The sequence below is a fragment of the Capricornis sumatraensis genome, chromosome 22, assembly GCF_032405125.1.
Source record: "Capricornis sumatraensis isolate serow.1 chromosome 22, serow.2, whole genome shotgun sequence".
Lineage (NCBI taxonomy): Eukaryota > Metazoa > Chordata > Mammalia > Artiodactyla > Bovidae > Capricornis > Capricornis sumatraensis.
The window spans coordinates 43,254,001-43,272,401 of record NC_091090.1 but is presented as its reverse complement, the minus strand read 5'-3'; the positions used below and the strand labels follow the sequence as shown (position 1 = coordinate 43,272,401).

General features: G+C 40.2%; 1 protein-coding gene across 1 annotated transcript in view; it reads left to right on the top strand.

Moving 5' to 3' along the window:
• CAP2 (cyclase associated actin cytoskeleton regulatory protein 2) overlaps positions 1-18,401 on the top strand; it is a 149,088-nt gene that overhangs the window by 96,203 nt on the left and 34,484 nt on the right. The window contains exons 4-6 of the mRNA XM_068960644.1: positions 7,717-7,860; positions 8,187-8,272; positions 14,872-14,977. Coding sequence (XP_068816745.1) covers positions 7,717-7,860; positions 8,187-8,272; positions 14,872-14,977 — 336 coding nt within the window. The remainder of the gene's footprint in view (positions 1-7,716; positions 7,861-8,186; positions 8,273-14,871; positions 14,978-18,401) is intronic.

The window sequence follows — 18,401 nt, the reverse complement described above, 5'->3', positions numbered from 1 at the left end:
TCAGAGATGATCCTTGGCCCCAATGAAATATTAAATTATGTTTCATATACAGAGATGCCTGTCATTATTTTCTATGTTTTCCTGTATCTTTGAAATAGTTTATTTCTCAGATATTATTACTGGGGGAGGATGTGCTGATGAGTATAATGGGTTGTTGATAGATTTGTATTAAAAATTTAAGTAGGAGTTTATACATATTGGAAGCTTCTCTCATAGGTATCAGGGAAATGCAATTCATTCTCAAACATAGTTCATTCATTTTACTCTTTAAGAAGACTTGTTTTTAATTGAAGTATAGTTGGGGACTTCTCCAGAGTCCAGGGGTTAAGACTCCCCCTTCCAATGCAGGGGATGTGGGTTCAGTCCCTGGTCAGGGAACTAAGATCCCACATGCCACAGAGTGCAGCCAAAAGAATTTTTTATTTGAATTATAATTGATTTACAATGTTATATTCAGTATTCAACATAATGATTCAATATTTTTATAGATTAAAATCCATTTAAAGTTATTATAAAATACTGGCTATATTCCCAGTGCTATACATTACATACATGTATCCTGTTTATTTTAAACCTAATAGTTTGTACTTCTTAATTCCCTTCCCCATTTTGCTCTTTCTCCCACCTCTCTTCCCCCAGTAACCAGTTTGTTCTCTGTGTCTATGAGTCAGTTTTTGTTTTGTTGTATTCATTTATTTTAAAAATTTTTAGATTCCATATGTATGTGAAAACGTATAGTATTTGTCTTTCTCTGTCTGAATTATTTCTCTAAGCATAATACCCTCCAGATCCATTCATTGTGGTAAATGGCAGAATTTGTTTCTTTAAGAAGGATTTTTAAGGAATAAAAGCATAAAAAGCCTTTGGAATTCTTGAGTATATTTTTAAGTGTTTTGTTGTGGTGGTTGTTCAGTTGCTAAGTTATGTCCGACTCTGCAACCCCATGGACTGCAGCATGCCAGGCTCTCCTGTCCTTCACTATCTCCTGAAGTTTGTTCAAATTCATGTCCATCAAGCCGGTGATGTTATATAACCACTTCATCCTCTGCTGCTCCCTTCTCCTTTTGCCCTCACTCTTTCCCAGCATCAGGGTCTTTTCCAATGAGTTGGCTCTTCCCATCAGGTGGCCAAAGTATTGGAGCTTCAGCTTCAGCATCAGTCCTTCCAGTGAATATTCAGGGTTGATTTCCTTTAGGATTGACTGGTTTGATCTCCTTGTAGTCCAAGGGACTCTGAAGAGTCTTTTCCAGCTCCACAATTGGAAAGCATCAATTCTTCGGTGCTTAGCCTCCTTTTTGGTCCAACTCTCATGTCTGTATGTGACTACTGGAAAAACCATAGCTTTGAGTATACGCACCTTTGTTAGCAAAGTGATGTCTCTACTTTTTAATACACTGTGTAGGTTTGTCATAGCTTTCCTCCTAAGGAATAAGAGTCTTTTAATTTCATGGCTGTAGTCACCATCTGCAGTGATTTTGGAGCCCAAGAAAATAAAATCCCTCATTGCTTCCACTTTTTCCCTTTCTAGTTGCCATGAAGTGATGGGACCAGATGCCATGATCTTAATTTTTTTTATGTTTAATTTTAAGCCAGCTTTTTCATTTTTCCTCTTTCACCCTCACCAGGGGGATCTTTAGTTCCTCTTCACTTTCTGTGGTATCATCTGCATATCTGAAGTTGTTGATATATCTGCTGGCAACCTTGATTCCAGTGTGTGATTGATCCAGTCTGGCATTTCACATGATATACTCTTCATATAAGTTAAATAAGCAGAGTGACAGTATACAAGCTTGTCATACTCCTTTCCCAACTTTGAACCAGTCAGTTTAAGAGTTTAACAGGCATAAAATAAGACACATATGGAATATAAAGTCTTAAGGACATATAAAAATATTTTCCAAGGAATTTGTCATAATACAATATAACATCCATGGAGCTCAGTTGGTTTAATTTATTTAGATTGACTTCTGTGACAGTTTTGCAGATGTCTTTAATTTTCAAGTTGTCTTAAATGTGCAGATGTTTCTGAAAGTATGATCATGAGGATATTCTGAAACCTCCCAAATGTTCCTGGACAGTGAAAATTTCTAAATTAGAGGAACAATGAAGGGAAATTAGTTTAGAGAAATATCTACAAAGCAAGTTAATGCAAATTAACACTTCTGATTTTTTAAAAAAATTGCTTTTGACTTAAAATGGTAAAAACAATTGCTCCATTTATTAGGATGTGCCCAAATGATATATTTTAGATGCAAACACTGTTGCTGATTTGGATAACCTTTGCCTGAGAAAATGTTAACTGTTCTTCTTCATCTGAATAATTTATTCTAATAATTTCTGAACATACTTTCCTGAAGCTATTTCCCTAATGGTGAGAGTCTTAATATTTTTATATCTATAAATTTAATAGCACCTATATAAATTTTTTCCCACCATTCAAGGTACAAAACTGGTTAATATGCTTTAAAACTTTTTCATTCATTACTGGAATGGAAGTGCACGTACTTAATTAGAAAATTTAGTATGTATGGATAAGGCAATAAAATTGAATGAAAATCCTGGGTTAATACTTTGGTGAGTATCTTTCTATGTTTTCTGTGCAATATACTCATGTGTACTCAAGTGGAATCAGCTGGTAAAATTTGTTGATTCAAAAACACCTAAGTCAAAGTAATCATGATTGATATTTGGTAGTTTGGTTGGCTCAGATGTACTGCTTGATATGAGCTTTCTTAGGATTTTTTAACATTGGTGGGATTCAAATATTTAAAAAGTCCAATTTTTACTTTAATGCTGTTAAATTTGCCTGAGTTGTAACAGTAATGTCTTTGTAGCGTTTATATTTAAAATATCCTTTCTAAAAATGATAGTTTCACAGAACTTGCCAATATATGGTTGGATTTTTATCTGTTTTTTGTGCCTGCTTGTTTTAATTAAACCTCTTAAATTCAACTCAAGACTACTCCTTATGGTCTTAATAGCCATTATTTACAAAGAAAGCATTGCTATTTTTGAAGATATCTCTAATAATTATATATACAAGGAAAAAGACCAAACATTTAGCAGTGTTTTGCTCCTTGTGGTGGATTTAGGGATGTTTATTGTTTACTTAGGGTGGAAGGAGAAGAGGGCGTCAGCAATCCAATGGACATGAACTTGGGCAAACTTTAGAAGATGGTGAGGGATAGGGAGGCCTGGTGTGCTGCAGTCCATGGGGTTGCAAAGAGTCGGACATGACTGGGTGGCTGAACAACAACAACATTGTTTACTTATGTTTATCTATCTTTATTCTCCAATTTTCACATAAAGAGGATAATCAAGAAAAGAAATTATTTTAAAAGAAATAACAGCAGATTGATCCATTTTCTACCTGACATAGAACTACACAAGAACCATGGATTCCAGAAATAACAAGCTTATTTTGTTTTACTCAATGGCACATCTTTAAGGTCAAACTCCCAGAGTTTGTTCCCTCCCTTACAAAACAGCATGAGTGGGAATTTGGTTTTCCTTTTTGGGTAAAGTTTCTACAAAGCTCGCTGATAAAGCTCTTTAGTTTTACTTTCTGCAAAACAATTATTTCTGGAGCTAAACTGAGATGCATCTGATAATGGGTCTCAATTCTTCAACTTTAAAGCATTTAGAAACTAGGGTCATAAAGATATGAAGTCCTGAAATACTCTCCCAAGTACAGTCCCATCAAGCTAAGACAGCCCTTGGAAAAGCACTCGCTGAAACTTGCAGTTTGCACATGCATCTTCTCCAGCTTGGCCATTTTGACCTTCTGTTCAAGCCACAGAAACCTGGAGAAGGGAAAGGGAGATTTTTTGGCTAATTTTCACATAAGTCTTGAAAAATAATTTTCTTTCAGGGAAGTGTCTCTTGGAATTAAAAAAAAAAAAAAACTTGAGTGATAAGTTTTTTAGAAAGTAATCTGGATGAGACATGTAAAACTGGCCAATTTAAAGTCATTCCAGGCACTTCCCTGGTGGTCCAAAGGTTCAATTCCTGGTGTGGGAACCAAGATCCCACATTCCGCAGAGCAACTGAGCCTGCATGCCACCAACTAGAGAATCCATGCACCACCATGAAAGGTCCTGCGTGATGTGACAAAGACCCCAGGTACCGTGGCTAAGACCCCTGGCGACTTGTCTAAATAAGTAGATAAAAATAAAGTCATTCCAAAGCGCACTAGCTTCTAGCTCTGTCTGAAAAGCCAGCACCAATGCATTCCATTGGGGGAAAAGAAAAAAAACCAGATGCCTCTAAAATAATCTATCAGTGGAAAGCCTTGATGTAGAGGTAACTGACCTCAGTGCAATTCAGACTCTAAGTATAGAGTATGCTTGTGTGTGTGCTCAGTCATGTCCAACTCTGTGTGACCCTATGGACTGTAGGCCAACTACTGTCCATGGAATTTTCCAGGCAAGAATGCCGGAGTGGTTTGCTATTTCTTACTCCAGGGGATCCTTCCAACCCAGGGCTTTAACCCACATCTCTCGAGTCTCCTGCATTGGCAGGTGGATTCTTTACCACTGTGCCACCTGGGAAGCTCATGTGCTTGATGTATAAACAGGTGGGAGTTCCTCTAACAGCTCCCCTCCCCCCTCCCACCATTCGCTTTCCCCCTGATATCCCACAGGATCAGCCTTGATGGAAATCACACCATAACTCGAATGTTCTCTCTGTGTTTTCGATTCCAACTGTGAAAGTTCAGGATGAGCTGGAAAATGTAAGCCTCCTTTAAAGCGCATGAGAAATCTATTGGCACAGAATAAAAGCTGTACTGTTTATTAGGGTTTTGCAAGTAGCCATTGTACTTAGTTCTCTCAGCATTGCTTTCTTTTTTTTTTTTTTTAATGAGGAAAATTCTTCACGAAATTGCCAAACTAAGGCAAAAGAAAACTTTCTCAATCTTTATGGTGCTTTCATCAGATAACCGATATAAAATATCTTCCAGAATACTCTGTCTCCTCAGACTTTAGAGTTTGTTCTTGGGAAGTTAGAGATAAACAAGGATGGCCTTAATAAATCTAGCAAACATTATAAATACAGTTTCTGGTTCTTTTTCCTCTTGGGGCAATAGGCCAGATATCACTAACAATTCAAATATTCTGGCCTTTCTCAAAAATGTCATTGCATCAAGAGCATCATGGCTGAGCAAATCATGGGAGAAAATTAGGATGCTTTCTACTGGTGTTCCCATAATTAAAAATCAACTGCCTTCTGGGGAAACCTGTATAACACACCTTTGATTGGGTGTTGAATTTGGACTGAAAAAAAAAAAAGTCTCTCAAAGAGGGAAATGTTTGCCTTCTAAAGAGTGAAATTCCAGAAAGGGCATTTCAACCCGACTATAGCCGTCATTAGCCAAGAAACGTGGAAGAGCTGTGTTTGGGGCAGGGACTGTTTAGAGAGGTTTTCTCTCTCTGCTTATTGAGGGTTTGTGGGTGTTTGCTTTCCCTGCACTGTCATTGTGTGTGTGCTCAATCGCTCAGTCGTACCCCGTGGACTGTAGACCTTCAGATTCCTCTGTCCATAGGATTCTCTGAGCAGGAATACTAGAGTGGGTTGCAATTTCCTCCTCCAGGAGATCTTCCTGGCCCAGGGATTGAACCCGAGTCTCCTGCCTTGGCAGGGGGATTCTTTACCACTGAGCCACCAGGGAAACCTATACTGTCATTACATCCTTATCTTAGTTTGCCAGCGTTGCCAGAACAAAGTACTTCAGACTACTGCAGACTGGATGGCTTAAACAAATAAAGGTGTGTTGTCACAATTCTGGAGATTCGTAGTCCAAGATCAAGGTGTCGGCAGGGCTGGCTTCTTCTGAAGCCTCTCTCCTTGACCTGTGGATGGCCGTCTTCTCTCTGTGTCGTCGCATGATCTTCCCTTGTGAGTCTCTGCATCCTCATCTCCTCTTCTTACAAGGACACCTGTCAGATTGGTTTAGGGTCCACACTGATGACCTCAGTTTTAACTTAAGTACCTCTTTAAAGATCCTGCCTCCTAATACAGTCACATTCTGAGGTTCCAGGGATTAGGACTTCAACATTTGAGTTTGGGAAGGACACAATACAGTGCATAACAACCCTGGTTCAGGGTCTTCCTCAAATCTCTAAGACCTTTCCTTCATAATGGCCAGGAAGGGAAAGTAAGAAGGTAGGAAGGTATTCATGAATTTTCTACAAGACCTGGCTTGCTTTTGAAGCAAGCTTTTTTTTTTTCACCTTCTCCAATATGGAAGAATTTTAAAAGTCTACTGACTTTGAAGACATCATGTTAAGTGAAGGCATCATGTTAAGTGAAATAAGTCTGAGAAAGAAATCCTGTGTGATCTCACTTACATGTGGAATCTAAACAAACAAACAAAAACCCACCAGACTCACAGAAAAAAAAAAAAGAGTAGATTTCTGTTACCAGAAGTAGGGGCTATGAAGAGGGGGAGTCAGAGGAAGAGAGTCATAAGGTATAAACCTCCAGTTACAAATAAATACCAGGATGAGTTACAGCATGATGACTGTAGTTAACACTGCTGTGTGATCTGTAGGGAAGTTGTTAAGAGAACAGATCCTCGGAGTTCTCATCACAGGGATAAACGTTTTTTTCCTTTTCTTTTTGTTGTATCTATATCAGATGGTGGATATTGATTAACTAAACCTATTGTGGTAATAACTTCACAGTATATGTAAATAAACCACTACACTGGTTTGATTTGCATGTATTTACACCTTAAACCTATACAGTGATGTAGGTCAATTATTTCTCAATAAAACAGAAAACATAAAAAGCCCACTGAGAACTTTAAGAACACTGTGCTTTCTTTCCGTGTGTTTCTGTTTCTCCCAAAGGAAAACATTCCTCTGTTCACCTGCAGATCTCAGTTAGGAAGTGTTTTGCTTGCGTTTGTATATCAGTGTTAGGAAAGACCTGGTCAGTGAATCTTGACAATTAGAGACTTTTAAACTGGCAGAAACCTTGGAGATCACTTACTGGGTTGGCCAAAAAGTTCCTTTGGGTTTTTCCCATAACATCTTACAGGCTTTTGGACCAACCCAACATAAATATTGTAAGCCGTCACCTTCTTACAAAGAACCTCAGTGAAAGAGTTCTACTTTTTTGCGTGGGTTATCGTAATTATGGTAAAAACCAAGGACTCTCCCTCATGTCATTTCATTGCAAGGACTCTCCCTCCTTCATGTCACAGGAATAGGAAGATATCCGTTTACTAACCTCTACCTGTGCCAATTTTAGGTGTGTGTTATTCTGATCATTCCTTTAGATGATATATCTATGTGTTCCATTAGAAAATATAACTTGATCTGCACTCAATTTCACTGTGTTGCATTCAGAAGTCTTCAGAACAGGGGCCATACTGTACTGCTGGATTTTTTTCAATACCTATGGAAGCAGCACTAATAATGTAAGAAATCCATGCAATTTTCATACTTCAGAGAGTGAAAATACAGTATGACCATAAGGGAAAAAAAAAAACCCGCTCTATTCTGAAGAAGTGAAGTCGCTCAGTCGTGTCTGACTCTTTGCGACCCCATGGACTGTAGCCTACCAGGCTCCTCCGTCCATGGGATTTTCCAGGCAAGCGTACTGGAGTGGGTTGCCCCTGACAAGTGCTGAGTCCTCCTGCTTAGGTCAGTGTGAATGGAGGCACTGCGTTTCTGTCTGTCCTCAGTAATAGTGCTCCATGTTTGCTTACAGAACGACGTGGCTGCACTTCTGAAACCAATATCGGAAAAGATTCAGGAGATCCAGACTTTCAGAGAGAGGAACCGGGGGAGTACGATGTTTAATCATCTCTCAGCCGTCAGCGAAAGCATTCCTGCCCTTGGGTGGATAGCTGTGGTGAGTCCGGCTGGAACGTCGCCCCTGCGCCTCATCGCATTTTTGGAGCGTTTGGGGGAGCTCGTGGCCACCTCCAGCCTCCTTCATCCTAAATGAAAGGAAGGCTCCTTCCAGGCTGAACACAGCAGCTCTTTCTTACCCCCACTTGAAGTCCAGGGCTTTGTGTTCTGAGATGCAGGAAGCGTTTCACCAATCCTTACAGAGCAAAATTTGCCTCTGGTTTTCCACTTGACGTCTCCATTGCTTCTCTTCCTCTTTAAGGCATTTTCTTTCTTATCCTATATTTTTTTTCTTTCTATGCTTGGGTGATGGCCCTCTTCTCTCAGTCCCCCAAACCCGGTCCTTATGTCAAGGAGATGAACGACGCGGCCACCTTTTACACTAACAGGGTCTTAAAGGACTACAAACACAGGTACGTACCTTCTTTTACTGACCAAATCTTCAGTTGATTGTTTGTTAAACATTTGTCCCCAGACTTCATGCAGTTCATTACTGATTCCTTTCAAAGGCTAACTGACTATAAACATTAAGGAAAAATCCCATCTGTGTAGGTAAAGCAAAGTAGAAAGTGAAATCAATGATCCAGATAATATGTGTGTTTTAGAAAGTCTTGCCTCAGTTCTCTGGTAATGAATAAACTCTCCCAACAGGAATGCATGTCACTCTGTTGCCTATCACCACCATAAGGAGAGGTCTGTGATGCTTTGTGATGGACCAGCCCTAAATGGACAAAACCTGAGTGAGTGTTAGTCACTCAGTAGTGTCTGACTCCTTGCAACCTCATGGACTGTAGCCCGCCAGGCTCCTCTGTCCATGAGACTCTCGAAGCAAGAATACTGGAGTGGGTTGCCATTTCCTCCTCCAGGGGATCTTCCCAACCAAGGGATCGAACCCTGGTCTGCTGCATTGCAGGTGGATTCTTTTACCGTCTGAGCCACCAGGGAAGCCCATTAATCAAAATAGAGTTGGTGAATGAGCAGAGAGAAGATAGGGAGTTTCAGGAAAGGAACTAGAAGTGAGGAGCAGAAATGAAATGAGAGAATAAACTAGGTCAGTGAGAGGGAGACCAGAGCTTGCATTCAGATGAAATGAGTTGGGTGGACAGAGATATCAGTAAGAACAGCCGCCATTCAGAGAGCTGTTGAAAGTTTACAGATAAGGCTGAATCAGCAGGTTTTGCCTGGAGAGTGAGCTTAAAAGGACATGCAGTCTCCAGCACAAATAACAGGTCCTAGAGAGCCTCAGACTGGGGCTAGAATTGGAAATGGGACTGAACAAGGACAAATATAAAGAAATATCAACTGGGGTTTCCCTGGTGGTCCAGTGGCTAAAGTTCTGTGCTCCCAGTGTCGGAGGCCCAGGCTCAATCCCTGGTCAGGGAACTAGATCCCACACGCCACAGCTAAGACCTGGCATGGCCAAAATAAGTAAGTAAATAATTTTTAAAAAAGAAATACATACCAATACATTTGTTACTACAAAAGAAAAAAATAACAAAAAACAGTCACACTCAGCAATCCCACTCCTAGATGTATTTCCAAAAGAAATGAAAGCATAGGTCCACACAAAGGCATGTACCTGATTTCGTAGCAGCATCATTTACGGTTGGCAAAATGTAGAAACAATCCAGACGTCCATCAGCTGATGAATAGATAAGTAAAATGTATATCCGTACAAGGTTATATTATTCACCCATTTAAAAAATTAAGTAGTAAAAGTAATAAAAGTAGAAAAGCAAAATGACTGTCTGGGGAGCCCTTACAAATAGCTGTGAAAAGAAGAGAAGTGGAAAGCAAAGGAGAAAAGGAAAGACATAAGCATCTGAATGCAGAGTTCCAGAGAATAGCAAGAAGAGATAAGAAAGCCTTCCTCAGCAATCAATGCAAAGAAATAGAGGAAAAGAACAGAATGGGAAAGGTTAGAGATCACTTCAAGAAAATTAAAGATACCAAGGGAACATTTCATGCAAAGATGGGCTTGATAAAAGACAGAAATGGTATGGACCTAACAGAAGCAGAAGATATTAAGAAGAGCTGGCAAGAATACACAGAAGAATTGTACAGAAAAGATTTTCACGACCCAGATAATCACAATGGTGTGATCGCTCACCTAGAGCCAGACATCCCAGAATGTGAAGTCAAGTGGGCCTTAGAAAGCATCACTATGAACAAAGCTAGTGGAGGTGATGGAATACCAGTTGAGCTATTTCAAATCCTGAAAGATGATGCTGTGAAAGTGCTGCACTCAATATGCCAGCAAATTTGGAAAACTCAGCAGCGGCTACAGGACTGGAAAAGGTCAGTTTTCATTCCAATCCCAAAGAAAGGCAATGCCAAAGAATGCTCAAACTACCACACAAGTGCACTCATCTCACACGCTAGTAAAGTAATGCTCAAAATTCTCCAAGCCAGGCTTCAACCATACGTGAACCATGAACTTCCAGATGTTCAAGCTGGTTTTAGAAAAGGCAGAGGAACCAGAGATCAAATTGCCAACATCCGCTGGATCATGGAAAAAGCAAGAGAGTTCCAGAAAAACATCTATTTCTGCTTTATTGACTATGCCAAAGCCCTTGACTGTGTGGATCACAATAAGCTGTGGAAAATTCTTTTTTTTTTTTTTTTTAATTTTTACTTTATTTTGCTTTACAATACTGTATTGGTTTTGCCATACATTGACATGGATCAGCCACGGGTGTACATGAGTTCCCAATCCTGAACCCCCCTCCCACCTCCCTCCCCATGTCATAAACTGTGGAAAATTCTTTAAGAGATGGGAATACCAGACCACCTGACCTGCCTCTTGAGAAACCTGTATGCAGGTCAGGAAGCAACAGTTAGAACTGGACATGGAACAACAGACTGGTTCCAAATAGGAAAAGGAGTACGTCAAGGCTGTATATTGTCACCCTGCTTATTTAAATTATATGCAGAGTACATCATGGGAAACGCTGGGCTGGAAGAAGCACAAGCTGGAATCAAGATTGCCAGGAGAAATATCAATCACCTCAGATATGCAGATGACGCCACCCTTAAGGCAGAAAGTGAAGAAGAACTAAAAAGCCTCTTGATGAAAGTGAAAGAGGAGAGTGAAAAAGTTGGCTTAAAGCTCAACATTCAGAAAACTAAGATCATGGCATCTGGTCCCATCACTTCATGGCAAATAGATGGGGAAACAGTAGAAACAGTGTCAGACTTTATTTTTCTGGGCTCCAAAATCACTGCAGATGGTGACTGCAGCCATGAAATTAAAAGATGCTTACTCCTTGGAAGGAAAGTTATGACCATCTAGACGGCATATTCAAAAGCAGAGACATTACTTTGCCAACAAAGGTCCATCTAGTCAAGGCTATGGTTTTTCCAGTAGTCATGTATGGATGTGAGAGTTGGACTGTGAAGAAAGCTGAGTGCTGAAGAATTGATGCATTTGAACTGTGGTGTTGGAGAAGACTGTTGAGAGTCCCTCGGACTCCAAGGAGATCCAACCAGTCCGTTCTAAAGGAGATCAGTCCTGGATGTTCTTTGGAAGATATGATGCTGAAGGTGAAACTCCAGTACTTTGGCCACCTCATGCGAAGAGTTGACTTGTTGGAAAAGACTCTGATGCTGGGAGGGAGTGGGGGCAGGAGAAAGGGATGACAGAGGATGAGATGGCTGGATGGCATCACGGACTCGATGGACGTGAGTCTAAGTGAACTCCAGGAGTTACTGATGAACAGGGAGGCCTGGCGTGCTGCGATTCATGGGGTTGCAAAGAGTCGGACACGACTGAGTGACTGAACTGAACTGAACTGAACTGATGTATGAGCCTTGAAAACAGTATGTTGAATGAAAGAAGTCAGACACAAAAGACCACATATTGTATTCCATTTATATAAAATTCCAGAATTGGCAAATCCGTAAAGACAGAAAGTAGATTAGCAGTTGTCTAGGGCTGGGGAAGTTGGGTAGAAATGTGGAGTAACTGCTAATGAGTATCGGGTTTCTTTGGGGGGTGATGAAAATGTTTTAAAACTGAATGTGGTAATGATTGCACAGTTCAAACTGAGCTATTGAATTGTATGCCTTGAATGGATGAATTGCCTAGGATATGAGTTATATCCCAGGAAAGCTATTATACTAAACAGAATAAGACAAAAAGCAACCACAGTACTCTCCTCCTCTCATAGAGTTTAGTTATTCTGTGTTAGCTCTTCTAGGAAGAGCAGCTCTAGAGACTTCTGACTTCCACACACCTTTTTCCCTCCTGAGGTCTCTTCCACCCTAAGGAAGCTTCCCTTAAGCTCTGATACTCAGTAACAGACTCCCTGCACCCATAGAACTGTGGTTGAGCGCCCAGTGATACAACTCCAAATGTTGCCACTTTGTGTTAGAGATTATAGAACTGTGCAGTATGAATGAGAACAGGCATCAGAAATGCAAGACAATCTGCCCACATAAAAATAGCAGTTCAGGAAAGAACAAGTTGAAGTTGCAAAAGTATGTCAGCATTAACATAAAAGACCTCTTTACCTAGTCCCTTCTTGGGGTGTACAGACACACACCTGTACCTGCCTATTCAGGACACCTTAGCCACCTCCTGAGCCTCTGCCTTTTTGCACATCACCCTTGGAAGCTATTTTTGTTTGTATCTCAGTTCCTCAGCTCCTGTCCTCCCAGTCCCTACTTGAGTGTGTCTTGGGGGCCATGGTGTGAGTGATTCTCTCCAGGTGTCGTACAGCCAGGAGAGTTAAGAGTTTGCACTTTTTTGTGCACACACAAAGAAAGTCTAGTATTTGTTCCTCTTGATCAGCTATTACATAGAAAAACTACTTCTGACAGCATCAAGGACAATCCATTTAAACTTAACGGACCACCCGAAGACTGTGTAGTATGCTGCGAAAGCGCATTCAGTCCTAAGTCACCGTGGAGCTTCCAGGAGTGCCAACCTGAACAAAGCAGAATGCTCCACAATGGCTTACTCACACCCATTTATGTGCACACCCAAGACGGCACTTTGGGTGGGCTCCGTGAGGGCTGCGGGGTGTTGCGGACTCATTGATGAGGTATCACCAGTGTGGCAGGCTGACTGCTGCCTGCCTGGCAGACAAGCCATGGGTGGAGGAGTAGAAAGGCAGGCTTCCTTGTGGTGTACACAGAAGGGCTGTGGGCAGTGGACTCTGCATCTGTGCAGCCTTTTCAGCTGGCTTGACTGGCTGCTCAGCTCTTTTGTCAATAAATGAAAAGAACAAGTTAATTATTTTGACTTTCTAGAGGTAAGACTTTTCTGAGTCATAGTCACTAAAAGTCACTCATCCCTCCCATAGCTTCTTCCAGGGGAAGTGGAACTCAGGCTGAGTTGTCAGCTCTGGAAGTATAGTTAAGTCCTCTTCAATTTGTTGTCTCTTAGACACTGGCTTCCCTGGTGGCACAGATGGTAAAGAATACACCTACAATGTGGGAGACCTGCGTTCAGTTCCTGATTTCGGGAGATCCCCTGGAAGAGGGAAAGGCTACTCACTCCAGTATTCTTGCCTGGAGAATCCCCATAGACAGAGGAGTCTTGTGGGCTACAGTCCATGGGGTCGCAAAGAATTGCACACAACTAAGCACAGAGTCTGCCTTTGGGTTAAAAGGGACCATGTTGTTATTCCTTACTACACGTTTAGCTAGAACTTTCTTCAAGTTAAAATGGTACTATAATAGCTAAAAGAAAAATAGTTTGCCTGTGCAGGTTTGGACTTCATGTGTTAAGCTTTTTAATAGAAGTATATTGAATGTTCAATCTGCTTTTTCTAGAATGCCTACAGGCTGTATTGTGCTTATATATGTACATATGCACATGTATGAATTAAATGACCATATAATAGATAATATGTGGATTTGGGGTTTTGACTGTAAAATTGAGAGGAAGTGACAATGAAATATTTCATAGATTTGATTAATGTAGTCAGTAAATCTAAAAATGTGGAACAAAATCACTCGTGTTTTTCCTTTTTGAGGGGCAGATAGTTATGAGTTCAGTTCCCCATTTTCCTTCTCTTAAATGGCATGACTTAATACGCTGGAGTTCTAAACATGCTCATGGTACTTAGAACTTTTCAAGGAAAGCAAAATATATCCAGAGACAAGTCATTATTGACAAAGGCGAAGTAATAGAGATTTCCTTCTGATATTGTCTTCAGATTAATGACCCAGGTTTGTGATTAAATTTTTGGTAACAGATTTCATCATTTTCTCATTTTCCACTACTTTATTCAAAGCAGAAAAAAATGTGTGGTTGGAAATTACCCAAAGGAAATGCAACTATTTTTGCCTGTTTATATCATAAGTTTAATGTTTCTAACAGTTCTCCCAATCCTATGTTAATCTAGTTTTAAAAGGTAAGTATTTTATCACTTCTCGGTTGAGTAAAATAGGAATAAAAATACTGGCCGTGCCCTGCCTTGCTTTCATTGTCATTATGATTATCAACTTAAGGTAATCTAAGTGATTGTCCCTTTACAACTATTGAGTGTTACCTATTTGTAGGAAATCATTTTTCTTACTATAGCAACTTTCCTTATCAGTCCAGAATTCTCCAATTTGGTTACCCTTTCAATCGAATAATTCCACAAATTATTAGAAAACAAGCCAAAGGACCTTTTTTCTTTTGAGAGATTCTCCTGCCTGAAAGCACATTGTTTTTCATTTTGCATCAGAAGCAGTACAGAAAGAAATGATCTCCCCTCCGTGCTCATCTGCCCGTGAGAGATGACACGAGAATGAACTGACTGGGTTCAGTGGATACTCTCTCTGCGGGCCTCTCTGCTCCACACCAGACCTCAGGGCACCCGGCTCCTCTCAGGGCAGACCTGGACCATACCCTTTCGAGGTTCTTTTCAGACTCAGTTCACAGCTACTGGACTAGAAAGACCATTGTTCCAGAGTCATTTGGTGCTTTAGTTATTAGATTGCCATGTGCCTTCCAGTGTTGTTAAATTTTTATTTTAGATCCTAATTCCCCTCTCTTCCACTCTCTTTTATGACAAAGTGATCTACGCCATGTGGATTGGGTGAAGTCATATCTGAACATTTGGAGCGAGCTTCAAGCGTACATCAAGGAACACCACACCACAGGCCTTACTTGGAGCAAAACAGTAAGTACCCAGCCCTGTTTCCTCCGGGTAACAAAAGGTTATGAGGATACTCATTTTCAGTAGCCTGATAATTTAAGGTAAATTGTATACCTTAAGGAAAACATAAGATAAAATATACACGTAGAAGCTGCTTATGAAAAATGCCGTTGGCACAGGAGAGTCTGGAAACTGCCTGCATGACAGACAAAAAGAAAATGGTTGAGTTGTCAGTGGTAAGAACATAGTGGAATGCTCTGCAGCCATCAAAATAACAGGTATGGTGATTACAGGTGATGAGATGTACCAGGCAATGGTAAGTAAGAGTGCAAAAGTTAATGAGCTCTAAGATGACATGTTTATTAAGAAACTGTGTAAGTAAAATTGAAGGAAACAAGATTTTAAAATAGATAGAATTATGAATATAATGTTTTAATGTTTTAAATTTCCTTTTGGCATTGTAAAGTTTACTAAGTAGTATTTTTCAATACTTAGGCAATCCTAGTGATTTGAATGGTATCCTAGTCCTAGGATAAAACCCCATCCTGAGTCTGTTCCGGCTTGAATTCCCACAGAAGATTCTGATTTGATATTTGCCCTTTTCACCTTGTCTCTCTCGCCTTCCGCTCTCACTGATCCAGCGCTACCAAACTACCTGCAGAGTTCTGAACACGTGCAGTGCTTAGACTGAACCAAATCACACTGCTGTTTCTCAGATTTTGTGAGTCTCATATTTAACCTTGTTTGCAATGTCCTGAATATCTATTGTATTAGTGGTTCAGTGGTAGAATTCTCACCTGCCATGGGGGAGGCCTGGTTCGATTCCCAGCCAATGCAAAAGCGCACAAATTTTAGATCTTGCCGGGTGGCACCAGTGGTAAAGAACCTGCCTGCTGATGCAGGAGACATAAGAGACATGGGTTCAATCCCTGGATTGGGAAGGTCCCTGGAGGAGGGCGCAGCAACCCACTCCAGTGAATTTGCCTGGAGAATCCCATAGACAGGGGAGCCCTGCTGGACATAGGGTCGCGAAGAGTCGAACACGACTGTATCAACTTAGCATGAACATATATCATGCTCTGTGACCCCTTCCCTGGGGAACTCTTTTCTCTAAGACTGAGTTCCAACATCACCTCTTTAAGGAACTTCACTGATCTCCATTGGCACCCTATCTGGGTTGGTGATCTTCCGCTATGCTTCCTTCACATCTTGAATATACCTCAGGCATAGCCTGTAGCATATAGAATTATAAAAATTTATGTTTTTAGATCTCGCCCCCTGGATTGGAAACATCTGTGTCTCCAGATCCTCACATAGTGCCTGGGATGGAGTAGGTACTCAGTAAATAGTTTGAACTCAATTGTAACTTAGGAGACTCTTAAGACCTTCCCTGCTCTTTAAAATCTCTGCACTTGTTATGAAAAGTCTTCCTGTGGAAACTTCCTTCCATTTGAAATGAATGTTAGGGGCGTCCGTGGTGGTCCAGTGGGTAAGACACTGCACTCCTAATGAAAGGGGCCCCGGTTCAATCCCTGGTCAGGGAATTAGATCCCGCATGCTACAACTAAGACCTGGTGCAAATTAAAAATAATAAATATATATTTTTTAATTTTTATTTTTACTTTATTTTACTTTACAATACTGTATTGGTTTTGCCATACATTGACATGAATCAGCCACGGGTGTACATGAGTTCCCAATCCTGAACCCCCCTCCCACCTCCCACCCCATATCATCTCATTGGATCATCCCTGTGCACCAGCCCCAAGCATCCTGTATCCTGTATCGAACATAGACTGGTGATTCGTTCTTACATGATAGTATACGTGTTTCAGTGCCATTCTCCCAAATCATCCCACCCTCTCCCTCTCCCTCAGAGTCCAAAAGTCCGTTCTATACATCTGTGTCTCTTTTGCTGTCTCGCATACAGGGTTATTATTACCATCTTTCTAAATTCCATATATATGTGTTAGTATACTACATTGGTGTTTTTCTTTCTGGCTTACTTCACTCTGTATAATCGGCTCCAGTTTCATCCATCTCATTAGAACTGATTCAAATGTATTCTTTTTAATGGCTGAGTATATATATAATGTTTTTTATTTTTGAAAAAGAAATAAAAAGACAGCTTTCAGTTGTCACAGTGGATGGTCTAACCAGAATAAATGCTGAGAAGATGAAGTGGCACATTTGTGAATTCAGTTTGGAGGTAGAATGCTCACTCTCCCCACAGTCATAACCAGCAACTAACCCTCGTGCTGGATGTTGATGTCAGTAGCACAGGATTAATACCAAGACAGAGTCTGTGATTTTTCAAGGGAGTGTGGAACTCCTGTATTTGTTCCCCAACCCTTGACCTCTAGTGACTGATGCTTCTTTTTATATTCTACTTGGCCTGTTTTCTCCATAAGAAATGCAAGATATTGCATACTAGTTATTTTTCTTCTGCCCACGATATTATGATTTCTGTGAAGAGAGTTCAAAAAGCATTGAATGGTTTTAATATGATGAGTATATGTGGTAGGTAGGTCTTTGTGTAGATTAATTAGAATTATTTCTCATTATTTCCAATGAAATGCTATTTGGCTGTAGATCAGTTTGTCATGAAAGGGAATTGTCACATGTTTGCCACGGAGATAGACATCGTGAGAGAACAGAAAACTAAATATTAAGATTCCTTGGATGTCTTATTATTTCATAGTTAGATAAATGGAAAAGGAATGAGAATCCATTTGTGGAAAATAATTGTGTCAACAAATGCTGGCCTATTAATTCGCTAATAGAGCTCATGGAAAATGAATGGAAAATTACTTTTTAAATGGTTTGAATACCTCTAATGCAATATAAAAAACTGAGTAATTGTGCTTTGAATATAAAAGAGAAGGATTGACTATTACAGAAAAATAAATGTGGTTGTTTTCCTTTGTTCCAGAGTAAATACCTATATTTTCATTATGTTCTTTAGAAATATATACTTTGTAACAATGAGCCTTAAACTTGTAAAGGCAACCCACAGTAAGAAATACCTTTTAGATACACACACACATCCCCCTCCTTACAATACTACAAAGTTTCACAGAATACTTTGTCTTACCGCTTGGAATGCATTCAGATATTTTCTTTTGTGTTTTACTTTCTTTTTTTAAATAAAATCTTGGCTGAGACCCACAAATTGACATCATGATCAATTTGAAGAACATGTTAGTAAAACAGAATGTTATATTTATATAAGCATAAATATTTATTTTGTTGTTGCTCAGTCTCTCAGTCATGTCCAGCTCTTTGCAAACCCATGGACTGCAGAATGCCAGGCTTCCCTGTCCCTGTGTCTTGGAGTTTGCTCAGATTCATGTCCATTGACTCAGTGATGCAATCCAACCAGCTTCTCATCCTGCCTTCAGTCTTTCCCAGCATCAGGGCTTTTCCAATAAGTTGGCTGTTTGTATCT